The sequence below is a fragment of the Chrysochloris asiatica genome, unplaced genomic scaffold (assembly GCF_000296735.1).
Source record: "Chrysochloris asiatica unplaced genomic scaffold, ChrAsi1.0 scaffold00346, whole genome shotgun sequence".
In the NCBI taxonomy this organism is placed as follows: Eukaryota; Metazoa; Chordata; class Mammalia; order Afrosoricida; family Chrysochloridae; genus Chrysochloris; species Chrysochloris asiatica.
The window spans coordinates 1,974,555-1,994,412 of record NW_006408864.1 but is presented as its reverse complement, the minus strand read 5'-3'; the positions used below and the strand labels follow the sequence as shown (position 1 = coordinate 1,994,412).

The 19,858-nt window shown below is 38.0% G+C and overlaps 1 protein-coding gene across 1 annotated transcript in view; it reads left to right on the top strand.

Moving 5' to 3' along the window:
* Positions 1 to 19,858, top strand: part of BMPR1A (bone morphogenetic protein receptor, type IA) — a 157,329-nt gene that overhangs the window by 113,250 nt on the left and 24,221 nt on the right. The window contains exons 3-5 of the mRNA XM_006875917.1: positions 6,961 to 7,178; positions 14,612 to 14,774; positions 18,336 to 18,438. Coding sequence (XP_006875979.1) covers positions 7,112 to 7,178; positions 14,612 to 14,774; positions 18,336 to 18,438 — 333 coding nt within the window. The 5' untranslated portion in view covers positions 6,961 to 7,111. The remainder of the gene's footprint in view (positions 1 to 6,960; positions 7,179 to 14,611; positions 14,775 to 18,335; positions 18,439 to 19,858) is intronic.

Genomic DNA, 19,858 nt, shown 5'->3' with positions numbered 1-19,858 from the left:
AGAATAAATAAAAAGCATCCTTTGGTGATTCCTTTAGAAGAAAGATGTCATTTGCATTATCCGGTGGGTAATTTTTGGTTATTTATCGTTTATTACTGTATTCTGACTTGATGGGGCTCTTTTGGATGACTCTGCAGTGAATGGTGATTAGGTTTTTATTTGGGAACATTTCTCATAATGATTGTATTAGTTATTGGTATGAGTAGAATTAATGTCCCCAAAATGTATTCTAAATCCTGACCTTAGTGCCTGTGGTATGATCCCAAATGAAAATAGACTCTTTGTAAATGAGATACAGGATTAGTGTAGTATGTGTCTTAAATAGTCTCTTCTGAAATATAATACAGATTAAACAAGCAAGCAAAGGAAGCAGAGATGGGGAAGAGAGATGCCAAGTTACATGAATGTTACTAGTAGCAAAGACTCAGAAGAGACAAAGACATTCTTCCAGAGCCGACAGAAAGAGAAAGACTTTCCTAGAACCAGAGCCCTGAATTTGAATTTATAGGCTCCTAAACTGTTAAAAATAATAATAATAATAATACATATTTTTGTTCATTAAAGCCATCCACTTGTGGATATTTCTAATATAGCAGTATTAGATAACCAAGGTAATGATCTGTTGCTGTCTAACAGATTATAGACAGTTCCTGGGTTTCTGATTTACATACACCCCAGTACCCAGCAGGCACACTCTGCCACTCACAGGAAGAGTCTACAGCCACACATACTGCCAAATTCACTCAGCGTGCTGCTGCCACCTTCTCCTGAGCACCTCAGTCTAATGTGCACCAGCTTCACTCTGCCTGATGCTGACTACCTATAGACTGTGTACTAAGATAAGCATTTGACTGATTGGCGTTAGATACAAACCATACCTAACTGTTGCAATATATGTACAAATTTCAATTTAAAGACAGATTAAGGAACAGAATTCATTCATAATCCAGGGAATTCCCTTATTCCAAAAATTGAGCTTAAAATAATCATAATGTATTAACTCTTGAATCTGTCCGAGGCTTATGTGAGTGGGTCTAACTCAGAGGGTTCGCGTTAAATTGCAGTTAAGAAGTCTGTGAGGCTACAACCACCTAAAAGCTTGGAACTGAAAGGTCCAGTCCTAGGTGGCTCACTTACAATATAAGTCTATTTGACAGGGGGCCTCAGTTCCTTACTCCATGCACTTCTCTCTAGAGCTACTGGAGTATCCTTAGGTCATCGCAGAGTGAGTGAGTAAAACAGAAACTGAACTTCTGTTTATGATCTTGTCTCAGAAGCTGCACATCATTGTTTCCACCTTAATTTATTTGTGAGAGTCTTGCATCCAAGGGAGGGAATTAGACTCCACCTTTTAAAGAGAATGTGTAAAGATATTTAAACATTTTAAATCACCCAAGTGATCCTTTGGTAGGTTGATTTCTTTCTTCTTTCCTTCCCTTTCCTTTTTCCTTTTTCCTTTTTCCTCTCCTTTCTCTGCGTTACTAAAGTATTTAAGAATATTAGTTTGTATTATACCTGTGGTGACATGTACTACTTTAATATTGTGCACAGTGAATTCTGGAACATGAATATTATCAGTGAATGACAAACATATATGGTGTTAGTGCCTTTCGTCAAATTAAACAATTCATGGGTGTGTTTTGGAACTTTGTACTCTATTAGAAAATCATCTCATCCAGCCCTTACTTGTACATTTCATTATGTTGGTGACATAAAGAAATTCAGATATCTGTAGCTGAGGATTTATATTTTCAGCACCAGATATCTCTTTGTTAAATTTCAGAATTAAATGCCCATTAAACTTTTCCTTTGTGGAATTTTATATGTCTAAACCTGAATCTTTGATCTTTCCTCGCTTACTCCTTTTATTAATTTATTTTTCCATCATTCCTTTTAAAATCTGCTTGTCCCCATTTCAGTAGTGAGCAAACATTTCAGTAAAAATCAAACCCACTTCCATCAAGTCTGTTTGGGAGCCCACAGCCTCATCTTTCTCTCACAAAGCAGCTGTTGGGTTCAAACCTTACAGTTTGCAGCTCAGTGCTTAAGCCACAATACCACCAGGCTCCTTTCAGTAATAACATGAATGTGGAAATCATCTCTGACCCTTCATTCTCTTTACTCCCACATCTAATATAATACCAAGCCCTATTAAGTCTACTTTTACTGTGAATCCATCTACCTTCATTTTTACCCACCATTTCCATGCTCCCCACCTTCCACCGTATCCTTCTCACTGTCTGTTGTTTCTGCTCTTGCTCACCTTTACAGAGCAGCCAGAAAATGGCCATCCTGTTCCACTTTGGTGTAAATTCCACATTTTTAATATGATCTTGCCTGACCTGCTTCTTGTCTTTTCTGTCCCTTCAGCCTCATTTCACACTATACTACCTGAACCTTATCTTGTTTAATAACGCTGGACTCCATGAAGGCCAGATCTATTTTTACTATAGTTTTAGTGTCTAATACAGTATCAGGCACATGACAGACAATACTTAGGGAGTAAGTGATAATGAAAGCAACACTTGTTCACACAGTACTTTAGAATTGGAAAGAATCTTATAAATCATTTAATTACTATAGCCCTTCTATCAATCATGCCTCTTAACAAAGGCACATTAAAACTTTCTTCCTTGAACACTCTTGAGTGGCTCTTAGTTGCATCTCAAATGGAAGTTACCTGGCCCTTCATATTGCTGCTTTCCTGCTCTTAAGTGTGGAAGAGGCCTGAAATAAAATGAGCTGGAATAAAGTAATATGGTGGCCCTCGTTGGTGAGAGGAGTATGTTTCTAGTAATGATTGATGAGATTGTATTCATGTCTAATTGTAAAGAAATTGATGAAGCAGTTGGTAATTTATTTTCCATCTAAAACTAAGAGCTTCTTGAGGCAGACATTCTGTGTCACTCATATATATATATATTAAGTGTATATATATTCTAGCTATTCTGCTCTGGTTTGTGAAAACTACTCACCATAAACTGAATGAATGAATGAATGAATAAGTAAAAGTTCAAGAAAGGATGTGGAAGAACCTCGGAAGTGGGTTAGAAATGATGCCAGGGTTTTTGGCTCACTGACTGGAGAAATGGTGGCCTCTTTTAATTGATAGCCAAGGAGCTCTGGTAGCGTAGTGGTTACAGATCTGGCTGCTAATCTCACGGGCAGCAGTTCGAAACTACTAAGTGTTCTGCGGGAGAAAGATGAGGCTTTCTGCTCCCGTAAAGATTTATAGCCTTGGAAACCCTGTACAGGGACCCTATGAGTCAGAACCGACTCCACACACATAACAACAACATATATAGGAAGAGAAGTAGATCTAGAGGAGTGGGAAGGAAAGATACTGAGACAGGTTGAGTGTTACACTGGTAGACAAATGGAGATACAGAGATCATAGAAAATACGGTTAGAAATACAGTGGAACCTTATTTTGAATTTGAAACCACCTTCTTAGAATCATGATGGTATAATTTCAAGAAGTAAGTTTTCCCAAGGTATGATAAGTCACATTACAAATGACCTGTAATTATTTTAGATTTTACATCTTATTCTTTCACCATTATGTGGTGGAGAGCAGCCTAATTTTATAGTAGGCAAGAAATTTTAGGGATTTTAGAGTTAAGCCATGTATAAAATATGCACAAAGGACACTTTACTGTAAACCTTATTTTCCTCAATACTCTATAAGTAGCTTTGGAGACTTAAAGGGAAAAATCTTATAAGCGGATAAAATAGAAAGCTCAAGGAAGTTATGGTAGGAATCACTTCACACCAGGAGTAATTGAGTTATAAATAAAGGAAACCTTTCATTTAGGAATAGTTTAGAGTGAGTTCAATAAAATCAAACTGCCTTAGCCAGTAGAATGAGGGAGCAGGAATTAGAATTATACTCACCTTAATACTATACAGGGAGTCTTGGTGTGGTGCTGTGGGTTAAATGCGCTGGACTGCAAGTTTGGTTTGAACCGCAAGGTCAGCAGTTCAGGCTAAACAGCTGCTCCTTGGAAACCCTGTACAGGGTCACTATGAGTCAGAATCAACTTGGCGGCACATAACAACACTACAAAGTGAAGGAGTGTTAGTGGTACGGTGTGTTATGCATTGGGCTGCTAACCAAAAGATTAGCGCGGTTCAAACCCAGTAGCTGCTCGTTGGAAGAAATCTGAGGCGGTCTGCTTCCATGAGTATGTATAGTCTCTGAAACACTATGGGAACAGTACTGCTGTGTCCTCTGGGGTCACTGTGAGTCAGCATCCGCAGCAGGTTAGGTCCTGGGTGGTACACATGGTTTGAGCTTAACTGTAACCCTAAGGCCGGCAGTTTGAACCCACCACAGCGGTGTTGAGGAAAAAAGCACTGATGATCTGCTTTCCTGAAAGGTCATAGTCAAAAACACCGTGCTCTGTAGCACATTGGGCTGCTGTAAGTCAGAAAGACGTGATGGCACCAGGCTGGTTTGATTCCGATACAGACTATTTTTGTATTTTTTTTACCTATTTATGTTTTGCTTTGAGACCAATAATTAAGGAAAGCCTTAATTGGGTTACATAATTCATGTCATCCATATTAAAAGCTCAATTTTATCCAAATGAAGTTACATTTTGTATTATTTTAGGAAAGCAACTTATGCCATAATTTTGAGACATAATTTCTATTTATTTTTGTTTTAATGACTATTCACATTTAAATACGTGTGATTTTTTTTTTCTCGGTAAGCTTTCTTTTTATTTTATAGAATAAATTGTTGTTGTTGTTGTCAAGTGCCATTGAGTCGATTCCAACCCATAGTGACCCTGTATAGTGTTTCGGAGGAGCAGATGGTGAGCTTGAACCACCGACCCTGCAGTTCAAGCGGCTTTGCAGTCTGGCACATTTACCTACAGCGCCAGTTATTTTTTCATATCTACTAGGTTTTGTTTGTTTGCTTTTTACAAACAAAAAACATCTGTTAGTATTTGGGGAGTGGTTTTGTAGGATAAGCAATGAACTGAAAACCACAAGGTCAGCAGTTCAAACCCACCAAAGCCACTTTGGGAGAAAGATGAGAGTTACTGTTCCTGCAAAGATTTACAGACTTGAATACCTTATACAAGGTAACTGTGAGTCAGAACCAACTTGATGGCACTTAAAACAGCAGTTGTTGTTATTAAGTGCCATTGAGTCGATTCTGACCCATAGCGACCCTATATAGGGTTTCCAAGGAGCAGCTTGAACTACTGACCTTGCAGTTCAAACAACTTTGCAGTGTGACACATTAGCCCACAACGCCACACCAGTAGCAACTAAGATTTAAAAGAATATTGAAGAATTAACTCAGCAATTTAAATTCAGCTTCTCCTAATTTATTGCTTAAATTTTTTTAATGTTCTTGATGGTAATTTGTCGTTGTTGTTAAAAGAGTCGATTCTGACTCATAGGATTTCTGAGATGTGACTCTGGTGGGTTTAGACTGCTGACCTTGTGGTTCACAGTCCAGTGCTTATCCTACAGTGCCACACCAGGAGTCCCTTGATGGAAATAACATAGCCTGATAACTTGAGAAAAGCCAGAACAAAGCATTGAGATTGTTTTATATATGAATAATGTGGGATCCAGTAGTCCTGGTGCCACAACAGTTGTGTGCTTGGCTGCTAAGTACAAGGTTGGCAGTGCAAACACACATAATGATACCAGGGAAGAACGGTCTATGATGATCTGCCTTTATTAAGATTGTTGTTAAGTCCCGTTGAGTCAGTTCCGACTCAGTAGTGCTCAGTAGTGTATAGGATTTCCGAGGAATGGCTAGTGAGCTTAAACCACCAACTTGGTGGTTCAAACCAACCTTGCAGTCCAGCGCATTAATCCACAGCCCTTATAGCCAAGAAAGCAGAGCCGTTTACTCTGTACCACCTGGCGTGACCACATGGGGGCACCGTGAATCTGAATGGACTCAATGACAGTGTGTGTGTTTGGGTTTTGTTTGGTTGGCTTTTCTTTAAAGCTGATATTAAGAGTAGTTACAGCCTGCTACTACTGAATGCTTCACATTACTAGAGTAAGATAAAAAAATACTGCTACTAGTATTCTAGTTCATACATGATGGGTCTGTTCCAAATAAAACATGTCAGCGAGTGGCTTATAAGGCAGACAAGTTTTCTCCATCATATACTTGGCTTAGTCTCCATTAAGGTGCCTTCAAGAAAAAAAAAAAAGATCCAATCAGAATAGTGACTTTCAAGGAGATTTGCTGGACCACTTACGTTCAAGGCAGAGAGGTCAGCTCAGGTTATAGCAACTATTTTTTGGAATTCCAAAGAGGTCATCTTGATAGATTTTCTCTGAGGACACAGGATGAACACGGGGGCATATTATGAAGTTGTTTTAAGAAAAATGCATTGGTGAGAAAAAGACTGGGGAATTTTATTTTTTTTTCTTCATCATGACAATGCACCAGCTCTTCAAGGGTATAAAGAGCTGTCCTGTGAGAATTTAGTGGGAAACCATACCTCATCCATCTTACAGTCCCAATTTTGTCCCCAAACTCAAATAACATTAAAAAGGCACATGATTTGATTCCCTGGAAGATTCCTAAACAGCTGTTTTGGCATGATGTAAATAAAAAAATAAATAAAAACTCAGAATTCTTCAAGGAATGGTTAGAGAGGTAAAAACTGCTCTTTTAAAAGTGTGTAGATTTAGTAACTTTAATATTTTTGTTTAGTAAAGGTGTCTTTGATTTTTGTGGCCATACTTTTTGACTTATCTTTATATAGCAAGATGTTTTGAAGCCTAGTAAATATTGCTTGCTTCTTAGAAGCTTTTGAATTGCGCTGCCTTTTGTATTCTTCAAACAAGGATAGCTTCAATCTTTTAAAGTGTATTTTAAATAATACTAGAACATTTGTTTTCCTCTCTTAGTTTTTCAAAACTTTCCAAAATTTAGTTGATGTTGATTGCTTTTTAAATCTTTTTATCTTTCAGGAGCCAGGAGAAAGCAGTGAAATTGGAGTCATTGTCAAGTGATTGCAGTCTTTTACGAGAAAAATCTCATTGACTAAAGGTCATTTAAATTAGTGAAATAACCAACTCAGTTACTAAAGGTGACTGTGCAGGAAACATTAAAAATCGAACAATGACTCAGCTGTATATTTGCATCAGATTATTGGGAGCCTATCTGGTCATCATTTCTCATATTCAAGGTAAATCAATGTTCATTTAAGCAACCTAATCATCTTTGATAGCACTCATTCTTGCAACTGCTCTTTTAATTCATGACCCTCTTTGAATATTTAGGCCCCGGTATAACAGCAAAGTTTTTTAAGAAAAGAGGCAAAATATGCAAGTTATTTTTTTCACTTGACTATGATTTGGAAGATATTCAGGTTTTTGTAAAATTCCAGCCTTTCTGAACCTATTTTTCTCATCTTTAACATAGGCATTATGGTACATAACACCAAATAATTGTGAGGATTAAACAAGGTATACAGTACGTAACAGTGGCTATCTGAAACGCAGGGTAATAGGTACTCAGTAATGGTGTTTACATATCTGTCTCTAAAATACAATAAGGGATAAGTATAAATTATACTAATCTCTTTATTGTCTTTAAAAGACTTTAGAAAGATTAATGGTACTTGCATATTCAAAACCCTAAAACCTTCCTCATAGAGTACCAAATATTTGTTTATAAACATTACTCCTGTTTTACTATTGGATTCCCAAACAGGAAGTTCTTACGGTATCTCTTAAGATCAGATTGGACTGTGTTAACACATAGCTGTTTCCTGTATGGTTTAATTAGGATAATATTTTAAACTAAAGAGATACTACTGTTTTGCAAAAGGATTTTAAAATAGAACTTGTTTACTATCTTTACTTTTTTTAAGCTTATGACATTACAAGTTCCACTTTCATAATGTTTTGTTCACAGAGATGGGGATTAATAGCTACCCAGAAAAAAAAGAAAGAAAGCAAGATTAGCAGTTTAGTATTTTGAAATTTTCATTTTTAAGTACAAACATATGATGAAACCTATAGCTTTGTTGTGTTTTGTCCTAAGTATAACACTGTCATTATTATTTTGCTGAGAGTCTTGGTGTGGTGCTGTAGGATAACACTGGACTTCTAGCCACAGATTCGCTGTTCAAACACACCAGCCACTTCTTGGGAACCCTCTATAGGGCCGCTGTGAGTCGGAACCGACTTGAGTGCACTTAGCATAACATTATTATGCTCAGAATACAGCGCTCTCTTATAAAAGTCTTTGTTTTAACACCCATTGTTAATATGCTTTTTTTGTATAGTTTTGAAGGTGAGTTAATAGTAACTTTTATCTTGGCTTCTTCACTCCCAGATAATTTCTATTTTACCATAGTTTATTTAATCTATAGAAGATACACAGAGACAATATGATATAAAATCTTCACCCACATCCTCAACTCAAGGTGTTACATCGCAGACTTTTCATTGAATGTAATAAATTGGTAATTAGCTATAAATTAAATACAAATTGAAAAATCTTAAAATGTTTTTACGCTTCCTTGTAAACATTAATGTTTGACAGTTGTTTCAAATGATGGCAAGATACTTGCTATTAAAGAAAATTAAGAACTCAAATCAATGTAGAAAAATTCTTAGAGATAGCAAAGAATGATTGCAGAATGCTTAGTGCAAAATTCTTGTAACTTCACCTATAACTTTATCTTGATTTAAGTCTTGGTGAAGAAAATGTATCTGTCTTTGAATTTCTTATTATAAAGTAGAAATGATAACACTTACCCTCTGGCGCTGGAGGACAGGCAGTGTTTCATTCTGTTGTGAATTGTGTATAGGGTAGCTATGATTCAGAGCCGACTACACAGTGCCTAACAACAACAACAACCCTCGGGTAATAATAGGAATTTTTCAGCATCAAATATGGTGAGATAAAATTTAAGTACCTTACATTGAGCACTTAAAATTGTGCATATGAGTAACCTGTACATAGACAAAGAAATAGTCATTCAAACAGAACAAGGGGGCACCGATGGTTTAAAATCAGAAAAAGTGTATGCTAGAGTTGTATTCTTTCACCATATTTATCAATCTATATGCTAAGCAGGAGTCCTGATGTGGTGCTGTGGGTTAATGCACTGGACTGCAAAGTTGGTTTGAACCACAAGGTTGGCAGTTCAAGCTTACCAGCCACTCCTTGGAACCCTATACAGAGTTGCCATGGGTCAGAAATGACTTGACAGCACTTAACAACAATATGCTCAGCAAATAATCCAAGAATCTGTGTTATACGAAGAAGAACTTGGCATCAGGATTGCAGGAAGACTCATTAACAATCTGCAATATGCAGATGATACAACCTTGCTTGCTGGAAGCGAAGAGGACTCAAAATACTCTTGAGATCAAAGTCTACAGCCTTCAGTATGGATTGCACCTCAATGTAAAAAAAAAAACAAAAATCTTCATAACCGGACCCAATAAGTAATAATTGTGATAAATGGAGAAAAGATTGAAGTTGTCAAAGACTTCATTCATTTTGTTTGAGTCCACAATCAAAACTCAGGGAAGCAACAATCAAGAAATCAAAGGATGTATTGCATTGGGCCAGTCTATTGAACCAAGAGCTCTTTAAAGTGTTGAAAACAGCAAATCTCTCAGTTTGAGAATTAATGTGCTCCTGACCCAAGCTATAGTATTTTTAATTGCTCCATATGCATGTGAAAGTTGGACAAGTGAATCAGGAAGACTGTAGAAGAATTGATGTATTTGAGTTATGGTGTTGGAGAAGAATATTACAAGTAGTATTGACTTCCAGAAGAACAAACAAGCCTGTGTTTGATTGCTTCTTAGAAGTAAGGGTAGAGAGACTTCGTCTCTCATGCTTCGGACATATTATCAGGAGGGACTATTCCCCGGAGGGCACCCATGCTTGGTAATGTGGAGGGTCAGCAAAAGAAGAGAAAGGCCCCCAGTGAGATGGATTGGCAGAGGGGCAGTAACAATGGACTCAAGCATAACAATTGTAAAGATGACGTAGGGCTGGGCAGTGTTTTGTTCCGTTGTGCTCTGAATCATCTTGATGGTGCTTGACAACAGGAGCCCTGGTTGGTTATGTGTTGGGCTGCTAACCACACAGTCAACAGTTCAAATCTACCAGCTGCTCTGCAGTAGAAAGATGAGGTTTTCTGCTCACTAAAAGATTTACAGCCTCAGAAACCCTATACAAGGCTGCTGTGAGTCAGAACTGACTTAGTGGCACACAACCAACCACCACTAAGCAAGTCAACAAGGAATCCTAGTGTTGCAACAATTAAGTACATGGCTGTTAACTAACAGCTTGGCAGTTGTTGGGCTCCACCCAGCAGCTCTCAGGAGAAAGACCTGGTCATCTATTCTGTCAAGATTACAGCCTAGAAATCTGTGGAGCAGCTCTGTACTGTCAAATGGGATTGTTACAACAAACTCAATTCAGTGACACCTAACAACAAGAAGTAAGTCAACAGTGGACAGATGAATCTAGGAACTATCGACAAAGAGATGGTGTTTAAAGCCATCGGAATGGGTGCTATACCTAACTGAGTGCAGACTCTTGCTGTCTCTATTTCATTACATCCATTCCTCTGCTTAGTGAAATCTTAGAATTTCCAAGATGTAACTCAGATTTCTTTGTTTTTAACACCCCCGACTGGATTTGTTATTAACTTCTTCTGTCTACATAGTACCTTTTTTATTTTTAAACACTTTTCACATTGTGTTGTATCTGTTGTCCTTATTCCTCCTTTTTTTCACCTCCTTCATTTTTCAAGGACCGAATCAGTTTAACGCATTGTATTTTCAGCATTTAGTACCTTGCCTGCACATGTCATTGTTAGGCGCCGTTACATCGATTCCAACTCAGTGAGCCTATGCCCAACAGAAGGAATCACTGCACAATCCTGCACCAGCCTCATAGTCATTGCTTGTTTTGAACCCATTGTCACAGCCAGTGTTAGTCATCCTCATTGCGGGTCTTCCTCCTTTTCTATGATCCTATACTTTTCTGAATACAATGTCCTTCTCCAGGAACTGGGGCCTCCTGACAACTTCCAAAGTATGTGAGACAAACCCTTGCTAGCCTTGCTTCTAAGGAGCATTCTAGCTGTTCTTCCAACATGGATTTGTTTCCTGTTCTCATAGTCTGTGATATGTTCAATATCCTTCATCAACACAATTCAGAGGCATCAATTTTTCTGTCTTCCTTATTTATTGTCTAGCTGTCATATGCATGTGAAGCAATTGAAAATACCCTGGCATGGGGCAGTTAAACCTTAGTTCTCAAAGTGACATCTTTGGTTCTTTTAACACGTTAAGAAGGTATTGTGCAGCATATTTGCCCAATGCAATTTATTGTTTAATTTTTGTTGACTGATCTTCATTGGCATTGATTATTGACCTAAGTAAAATGAAATCCTTGCTACTTTAATATTTTATCTCTTTATCAGGGTGTTGCATATTGTCGCAGTTGTGAGGATTCCTGGTGTGGTTTTTTTTGTTTTGTTTTGTTTTGTTTTTTCCTTTATGTTGAGATGTAATTCATACTGAAGGCTGTAGTTCTTGAACTTCATCAGTAAGTGCTTTAAGTCCTCTTGACTGTCTGCAAGCAGGATTGCCTACATATACCAAAACCCATGCCATTTTAAATATTTATTCAGCAAAACACTAATTAAAGCCCTACTATGTGCCTACATGGAGTCCTAGTGTGGCGCTGTAGGATAAGCACTGAACTGCTAACCACAAAGTTGGTTACTACCAGTGTCTCCTCGAAAGCCCTATACAGGGTCGCTATGAGTTGTAACCAATTTGACGGCACTTAAAAAGAGCAATAATGTGCCTACATAAAGTAGACCCTTAATTACTGTCTTAAGGAGCTCTGGTAGCGTAGTGGTTATGAATCAGACTGTGAACTACAAGGTCAGCAGTTCGAAACTACCAGCCGCTCCATTGGAGAAAGATGAGGCTTTCTGCTCCCATAAAGATTTACAGCCTTGGAAACCTGTACAGGATCGCTATGAGTCGGAACCACCTCCACGGCACATGACCACCACCACCACCATGTCTTGGTGAATAAATATCTGGTATAATATGAACATTAGATGAAATTATTGTAATTGAGATTGTTATCTCTGATTCTCAATAGCATTTCCATATGAATATCTTCTGATTTTGCTTGTGCAGGTTTTATCATCACTGGTTTTTGTAGATAAAGAAGCTGAGGTTCATAGAGTAACTGTCTGTGGCCATAACTACAGCTTGAGCTCTTCCTTGACCTCAGATTGTTATTTCAGTGTTACCTCCACCACACTACACCCTTTTTCTGCATATCATTACCTTTCTAAGAATCAATCACATGTTATACACTTTCTGTCATTTGTTTTCCACAATTAAATTAATACTCCTATTATTATAAGGGGAGTCCTGGGGTGATGCTGTGGGTTAATGCATTGGATTGCAAAGTCAGTTTGATCTGCAAGGTTGGTGGTTCAAGCTGACCAGCTACTCCTTAGAAACCGTATTACAGGGTCACTGTAGGTCGGAACTGACTTGACAACTCTTAACAACTAAAAACATTATTGTAAGGAACTCCAGTGGAGCTGTAGGATAAACGTCAAGATAGGTGGTTTAAACCCACCAGCTGCTCCTTGGGGGGAAAGATGAGGCTGGCTGCTCCTGTGAAAATTTACAGTCTCAGAAACCCTCTATAGGGTTGTTCTGAGTCAAAATTGGCAATGGGTTCTTGGGGTAGTTTGATATATTTTTTGTTGTTACTTTGTTGTAATGATTTTGTTGTTGTTGTTATGTGCCATGGAGTCGGTTCCGACTCATAGCGACCCGGTACAGGGTTTCCAAGGCTGTAAATTTTTACGGGAGCAGAAAGCCTTATCTTTCTCCCTTGGAACAGCTGGTAGTTTCAAACTGCTGACCCTGAGGTTCGCAGCCCGATTCGTAATGATTTTAAAGCTGCTTAAAAGACACTCATTCCATATTCTCCTTGAGGAAAGAAACCTGAGAGGTGACATCCTGCCCAAGATCTTCCAGCTAGCTAAATTGTGGTAGAACCAGAAGAAGCCAGAACCTAGGTCTCCTCATTTCTGGCCTAGGAAATTTCTTTCCTTCCTGGAGTTTTCGTCCTGTATCTTTGTTATACTTGGGTTTTTCTCATTGTTGTGTGCCATTGAGTTAGTTCCAACACATAGCGACATTGTATAGGGTTTTTGAGGCTGCAAATCTTTGTCGGAGCAGAAAGCCTCATCTTTTCTAATTACTGGTTTTGAAAATAAATGACGTCTTTCAGTTTTGTGTAGTAGCTTAGAGTATAAACAAAGCTTTGCTCTTGTATTGTAGTATTTGTTCCTAAAAAGGGATATGGTGAGGGGAGTGAGTATTATCTAGTATTTGTTTGTTAGTAAAGATAATTCAGTAGTGAACCCTTTTACTAAATATTCAGCTTAAGAAAGTGGAGGTTATTAAAATTCAAGGAATGGAATCACAGAACACTTATTTAACATCACATTTTTTCTAGTTGTCAGTGTTTGTGTGTTTTCTGGTCTTTTCAGTAGTTCACCTTATTAATATAACTAAATTTTATGACATACACACATTATGCTTTAGACCACTTATTTAGCATTACAATAAAATATAAGCTCTCTCTTACACTTCCTACCTGTTTTGCTTTCCTACAAAGAATGCTGAAGCCCATTTCAGATGATTCTGATGAAGGAGTTAACTAAAACAGATATTTTAATTCTACTTCCAGCCTGAAAGATTGCATAGTAAATATGACAGTCTGTTATTGGAGGCTACTAGACTAATGCAAGAACACAGTTCCTTTCTCATAAGCTAATGACTGCTGTACAGTAACCTTCAGTTTCTGGCATTCTGGTCTAGATTTGAACCAGTGACCTTACGATGAAAGGCACTAGATAATATGGCTAGTTCCTGTGCTCTCAAATTCCATTTCCAACGCACTTAACAGTCCAAATCAGTATGCTTACTAACTCCATTACCACGTAGAGGCACAATTCACATTTTTAAAGAAGTAGTCACAAGTCTTGAACTGAAGAATTTTAAGAATTAAAATTTTCTAATGGTTGGAAACAGCCTGTTTTCCCTGAACCTCTCTCCACTTTTCTGTACCTTTCTTATGAGCCATGACCATGTTCCCCCTTCTGTCCTTCTTGGAATTTTCTTACCGATAATTCAGTGGAGTCCTGGTGTGACACTGTAGGGTAAGCACTGGATTGTGAGGTTGGTTTGAATTGCAAGTGGGTCAGCAGTTCAAACTCACCAGCCACTCCTCAGAAACCCTATACAGGGTCACTATGAGTCAGAGTCAACAGCACTTAACAGCAATATTTCACTTGACACATTCATCTCCATGTACCCTACAATAGCTGGTACGGTAATTGTTTACATAATAGGTAATTCATTAAAGGTCTGTTCATTGTGTGAGTGAATCTTAACTTTTTTCATATAAGAAATATTGAGCAGTAATTATTCTATTAATTTAAGAAAGCTTTTAGAGACTTTTCCTGACTAGAAATTGCAATCAAAAGATTGTTTTTAGAAATGTTCTATTTACCAGTTGTCTATTTGACTGCAGGGCAGAATCTAGACAGTAAGCTCCGTGGCACAGGGATGAAATCAGACTCTGACCAGAAGAAGTCAGAAAATGGAATAACCTTAGCACCCGAGGATACCTTGCCTTTTCTTAAGTGCTACTGCTCAGGACATTGCCCAGATGATGCTGTTAATAACACCTGCATGTAAGTATGTTATGCAGTCATTCTGAAGAGTTACGAGAACAGAGTAACATTTAGTGCTATTTTAAAAATTGTATTTTAAATTTAATTTCATATAATATCTTTCCCAAGAGCCAGAAAGCTGCTTATTTTGTATATAATAACAGTCATTGCAATTAAGTGACTTAAAATTACTTTCTTAGACTAATAATATAACTATAGCTTTTTATAGGAGATAAAATAATCTAGTAAATGTCTAATATTTTGAGTTTGTTTAATAAACTTTTTGTTTTACTAATGTTTGTGTGTGTGTGTGTACTGAGTGATAGCTACATGGGAGAACATCAATTTTACACCATTGTTTCATTGCAATGATTACAATCTCCTCCATGTATCATCATCCAACAATATTTGCTTCCATTCCCTCCCTGTTTTTTGTTTGTTTGTTTTTTGGGGAGGTGGGAGAATGTACACTCAGGAATATATAATAATTTAAACCACCAAAAGGCACATTCTGCAAGTCTGCCTCCTGGCCGCCAGCTCTCAGTTCCTCTCTTTCCATGAATCTAGAGTCCTCAGCTGCTCCCTCTTTCCATGTCCCCATCTCTGGTGTTGCTGCTTCTCTGGATAGGGTCATACATCCTGCTTGTGCTTTTCTCCCTTGATGGTCCTAGGGTCCTCTGTTTCTGGACTGTAAGATTAACTACTCCCCTGTTTTTGTTACAAAACTTCTACCTTTACAATTATGGCAGTCGCAATTAGTTATGATAACAATTACTCACTATTGAATCATAAGAATCTTATCCCCATCTCTTTTCACCAGACCCATCTAGACAAGATGAAAACTATTACCTGTTTAATGAACTTCTACATAAACTTTTACTTATCATACTAATACTCACTGTAGAACACTTAGAAATAACCAAAGACTAAAATAAAATTTTGCTTACACCTTCCTACAAATTGTAGTATTTTACAAATAAATAGAAGGATGTGATAGTTAATTGTGTAATTTTATGCTTTTTTCTTATAACATAAAAACTTTCCTCACCCCCAGTTCAAATCTGGTTTCTATAACCATTTTCATTTTGCTATGTAAACTGTTCAGTTTATGTACATGTAATCATTTCATTCTGTCCCATTTTCTTTGGATCATTAAAAAATTGACTAGCCAAAAAATATCTGTGAACAGCTCAATTTCACATGTCAGTTGGTTATCTCACTTTTAAAAGTTAGAACTAATGTCATGCTTGAGTCCTGGTGTGGCCATATATTTTAATGTGCCAGACTACAAAACCATTTGAACTACAAGGTTGGTGGTTCAAGTTCACCAGTCGCTTCTTGGAAACCCTATACAGGGTCGCTATGGGTCAGAACCGACTCAACGACACTTATCAACAAGAATGTCATGTTTTATACTTTACTAATAATTTTGTACTCTCTGAAGGTGACTAGATATAAAGCATAAATTTTAACATTTAAAAATCTTGAAATTCGATAAGTAGTGGTTGATTTAGCCATGAAAGACTATGGGGTAATTTATGGCTGCCAGTGAGTTTGTCTATAGGTTTGGGTTCCCTGTGATGTCACTGTATAAATAACTTTTAATATAAGAATCAGCACAAAGCTAATCCCTGTGAGGTGGAAGTGAAGTTTATCCCAGGTTTCTACATTCTGATTGAATGATTACCTCTGGGAGTGGTTTCAAGTTCACAGTTTAAAGGGTTTCTCAGGATGATAGTCTTAGGGGTTCCTCTAAACTATACCAGTCCTACACATTTGGCCTTTAAAAAAAAATTTTTTTTTCTAAGAATTTGAGTTTCATTTTATAATTTTCTCTCATTCTATCCAGGACCATCTATTGTGTCCTTGGTCAGAGCCATCAGTAGGGTACCACTTGGTACTTGTAGTCTCAGAGTAGATGAGGTCATGGTTCATGTAGGCAGTTAATCATTGTAAAATGGTGGTGGTAGTGGTGGTGGTGGTGGTAGCAGCAGCTCTGGTAGCATAGTGGTTACGAGTTAGGCTGCTAATCTCAAGGGCAGCAGTTTGAAACCACCGGCAGTTCCATGGGATTTACAGGTAAATAACGATTTGAAACCCTATACAAGGCCACTATGAGTCTAAACTGATTCCACAGCACATAACCACCACCACCGCCACTTGTTAATTAAGCAGTTTACTAAGGAAATAATGAGGTTCAACTGGGGATCAGGATCAGCAGGCTACAAATCAAGATAAGGATTAGGAAGCATGTAGGCAAAGTCACCCTACTTCACTATAGGACAGCTCTTACAGCTCTTGAGGACAGGCTGACTCAGGACACTCTCTCAACCCTGCCACCTGTTATCAGGGCCCCTTCCAGGATCTTTTTGTTAGGTTGGGTCAACTGCTGGTTCCCATGGGGCCTGTCACCACCTTCAGTGTTACAGTTTAGATGAGGTTCCTCATTTTTTTTGTCTCTGCTGCTGCTTTGGTCCTACTACATCTCTATCCTCTTTGTTCTATTAGGAAAACCTGTGTGGGGTTGGATGGTAATATACACAACTCCATGTCAATTTTAAGGCATGACCCCTCCCAACCAACAGGAGCCACAAATGGACCAATGCCCTCTTGGTAGACCTCAGACACTGTTTGCATAGTAGACTATATAGTCATCTCATTTGCATAGTATATTTACTAATCCTTGCAAGGTACATGCCAATCAGCAGGGCACGCTGGAGCCCACTCCAAAAGTATCAAACCAGGTTGTTTTACAGTTTGCCCAGGAAATGTCATTCGACCTGGATAAAAATAACAAGTCCTCTGGGGTTTTGCTACTAGGACAAAGGCAACCCCTCAGGGCTTAGAGAGCTTAGAGGGAAAATATCTCTTTTGAGCTGTTTTTACCAAGAACCAAGGCAAAAGGCCACATAAAGGAACTCATTTCACAACATTTACCAAGTAATCTTTGGCCAAATTCTTGTTAGTAGCTCCTAATATATTTAGGCTATTTGTTAATGGCTTTGGTAACCCCAAGTAAAAGAATCATCAGTTTTAATAGAACTATTTTCCATACCATGAGTGCATTGGCTCTGCAGAAAATGCACTGGATTGTGAACCACAGGGTTGATGGTTCGATCTTAACAGCCACTCCTGCAAAGATTTTTTTTTTTTTTAACTATTCCCGCAAAGATTTTTTTTAAAGTCTGAGGAACCCTATACTGAGTAGCTACAAGTTGGAAACTACTCAACAGCACTTAAAAACAATCTCCCATATAGAGTCCTGGTACAAGCACCAGAGTGCTAGCCACAGTGTTGATGGTTCAAACTCCCCAGCTACTCCTTAGAACCCCTATACAGGATCTCTGTGAATTGGAACTGACTTGACTGCACTTAATAACAACATCCTTAATACTTAACATCTAACATCTCCTAATAGAAAATGAGTGATTCTGTGAACAGTAAATTGTGAAAATCTTTTTCTTTGGGCTAAACTGTTAATTTAAAAGTGATGTCAGAGAATGACTTCAAGTTTAGAACAACTTGAGGATTACAATTAGTGCTTTCTGATGTAAAGTTATACCTCTGTTCCCCCTCTTCTAGCACTAATGGGCATTGCTTTGCCATCATAGAAGAAGATGACCAAGGAGAAACCACATTAGCTTCCGGGTGTATGAAATACGAAGGATCTGATTTTCAGTGCAAGGTAAGATCTGGTTTGGAACCCACAAAGAGGGGAGAGAAAACAGAAAAAACATTTCCTTTTCCTAGGAGAAATGAGCCTGATCTGCACGTTGCTGTTTTTCATGTGATCAAATACATTGGAGTATGTTTGGTTCTTACAAGTTATTGTGACTGCAGAAGTGGTACCATCATACTCGTTTGTGGATTATAAAATTTGTTTCACACTGAAACAACTTAGAAATGCTAAATCCTTGTAAGGAGGTGGTGGTGTTGCTTTGTGCCAACCCTGCAGTTAATAGTCCAGTGCTTATCCTACAATGCCATACCAGGATTCCAAGAAAGTGTTACTGAAGTTCTGTGAAGAGTAGTAGCAAAGGCATCAGAATCAGGGACAAGCATTTTGTGATACTTTGAGTTGTGACACAGCTCTGGGTTTACAAAGCTTACCTTCAAAAATCTGTATAAAAATTATATGTCGTAATTTCGCCCCAAGAGATCTTTCCAATGGTTTTGAGAAACAAGTCCAGATAGAATTAATAGTATGCTATTTTTAAGCCTCAGCTGTGTTAGAAAATTACTCAAATTCTCAAGATTGATGAAAACCTTAAAGATACCTGTTTCAACCTCTTGAAGTGTTCTCTTCTACTCTCTACACCCCCCATCACACACACACACACACACCACATAAAGTATCGCACCTATTCTCCATATGCTACACTTCTAGTGGCAGGGAGCGGTCATACCTACTCATTAACTGCAACCCGTAGTTAATGAGTCAGTTCTGATTCATTATACCCTGTAGGACAGGGTAGAACTGGTTTCCAAGACGGAATCTTTATGGAAGCTGATTGCCAGATCTTTCTCAGAGCAGCTGGTAAGTTTGAACTGCCAATTTTGTGTTAGCAGCTAATTATTACCACTGTACTACCAGGCCTCCTTCCATTACCTACCAAGATTTAACTTCCTCTCTAATGACCTGACATAACTCTTAGAAAGGTTTTACCCCTGATGACTGCAAATCTGTCTTCCTGTGTACGTCTTTGGATCAGAGGACCAATCTAATTCCTCCTTACTATGTATAGACAGTTTTCTTTGTCCTGTTGTTGTCTCTACACCCTATAGTCTTTGGTCAATGAAAATAATAGTTCATAGTGACTTCAGCTGTTCTTCATATGAATAGTGTTAAGTTCTTTGCATCCATTTTCTCAGGGCAGCATACAGAATTGAGTATGGTCTGATCAAGAAAATAAAGTCGGAGACTAAGTAATCACTTTCCCTTTTTAAGTACAGCCAAATCTCATGTGAGATGTTTGACAGTCACCTTACTTAAGAAAATTCAAGCCTTGACTTTCGTTATTGAAAGATTCTTTGGGAAAATTATTGAATGATGCAGAATGCGTCAAGAGAAGATGGAAGGAATACACTGAGTCACTGTACCAAAA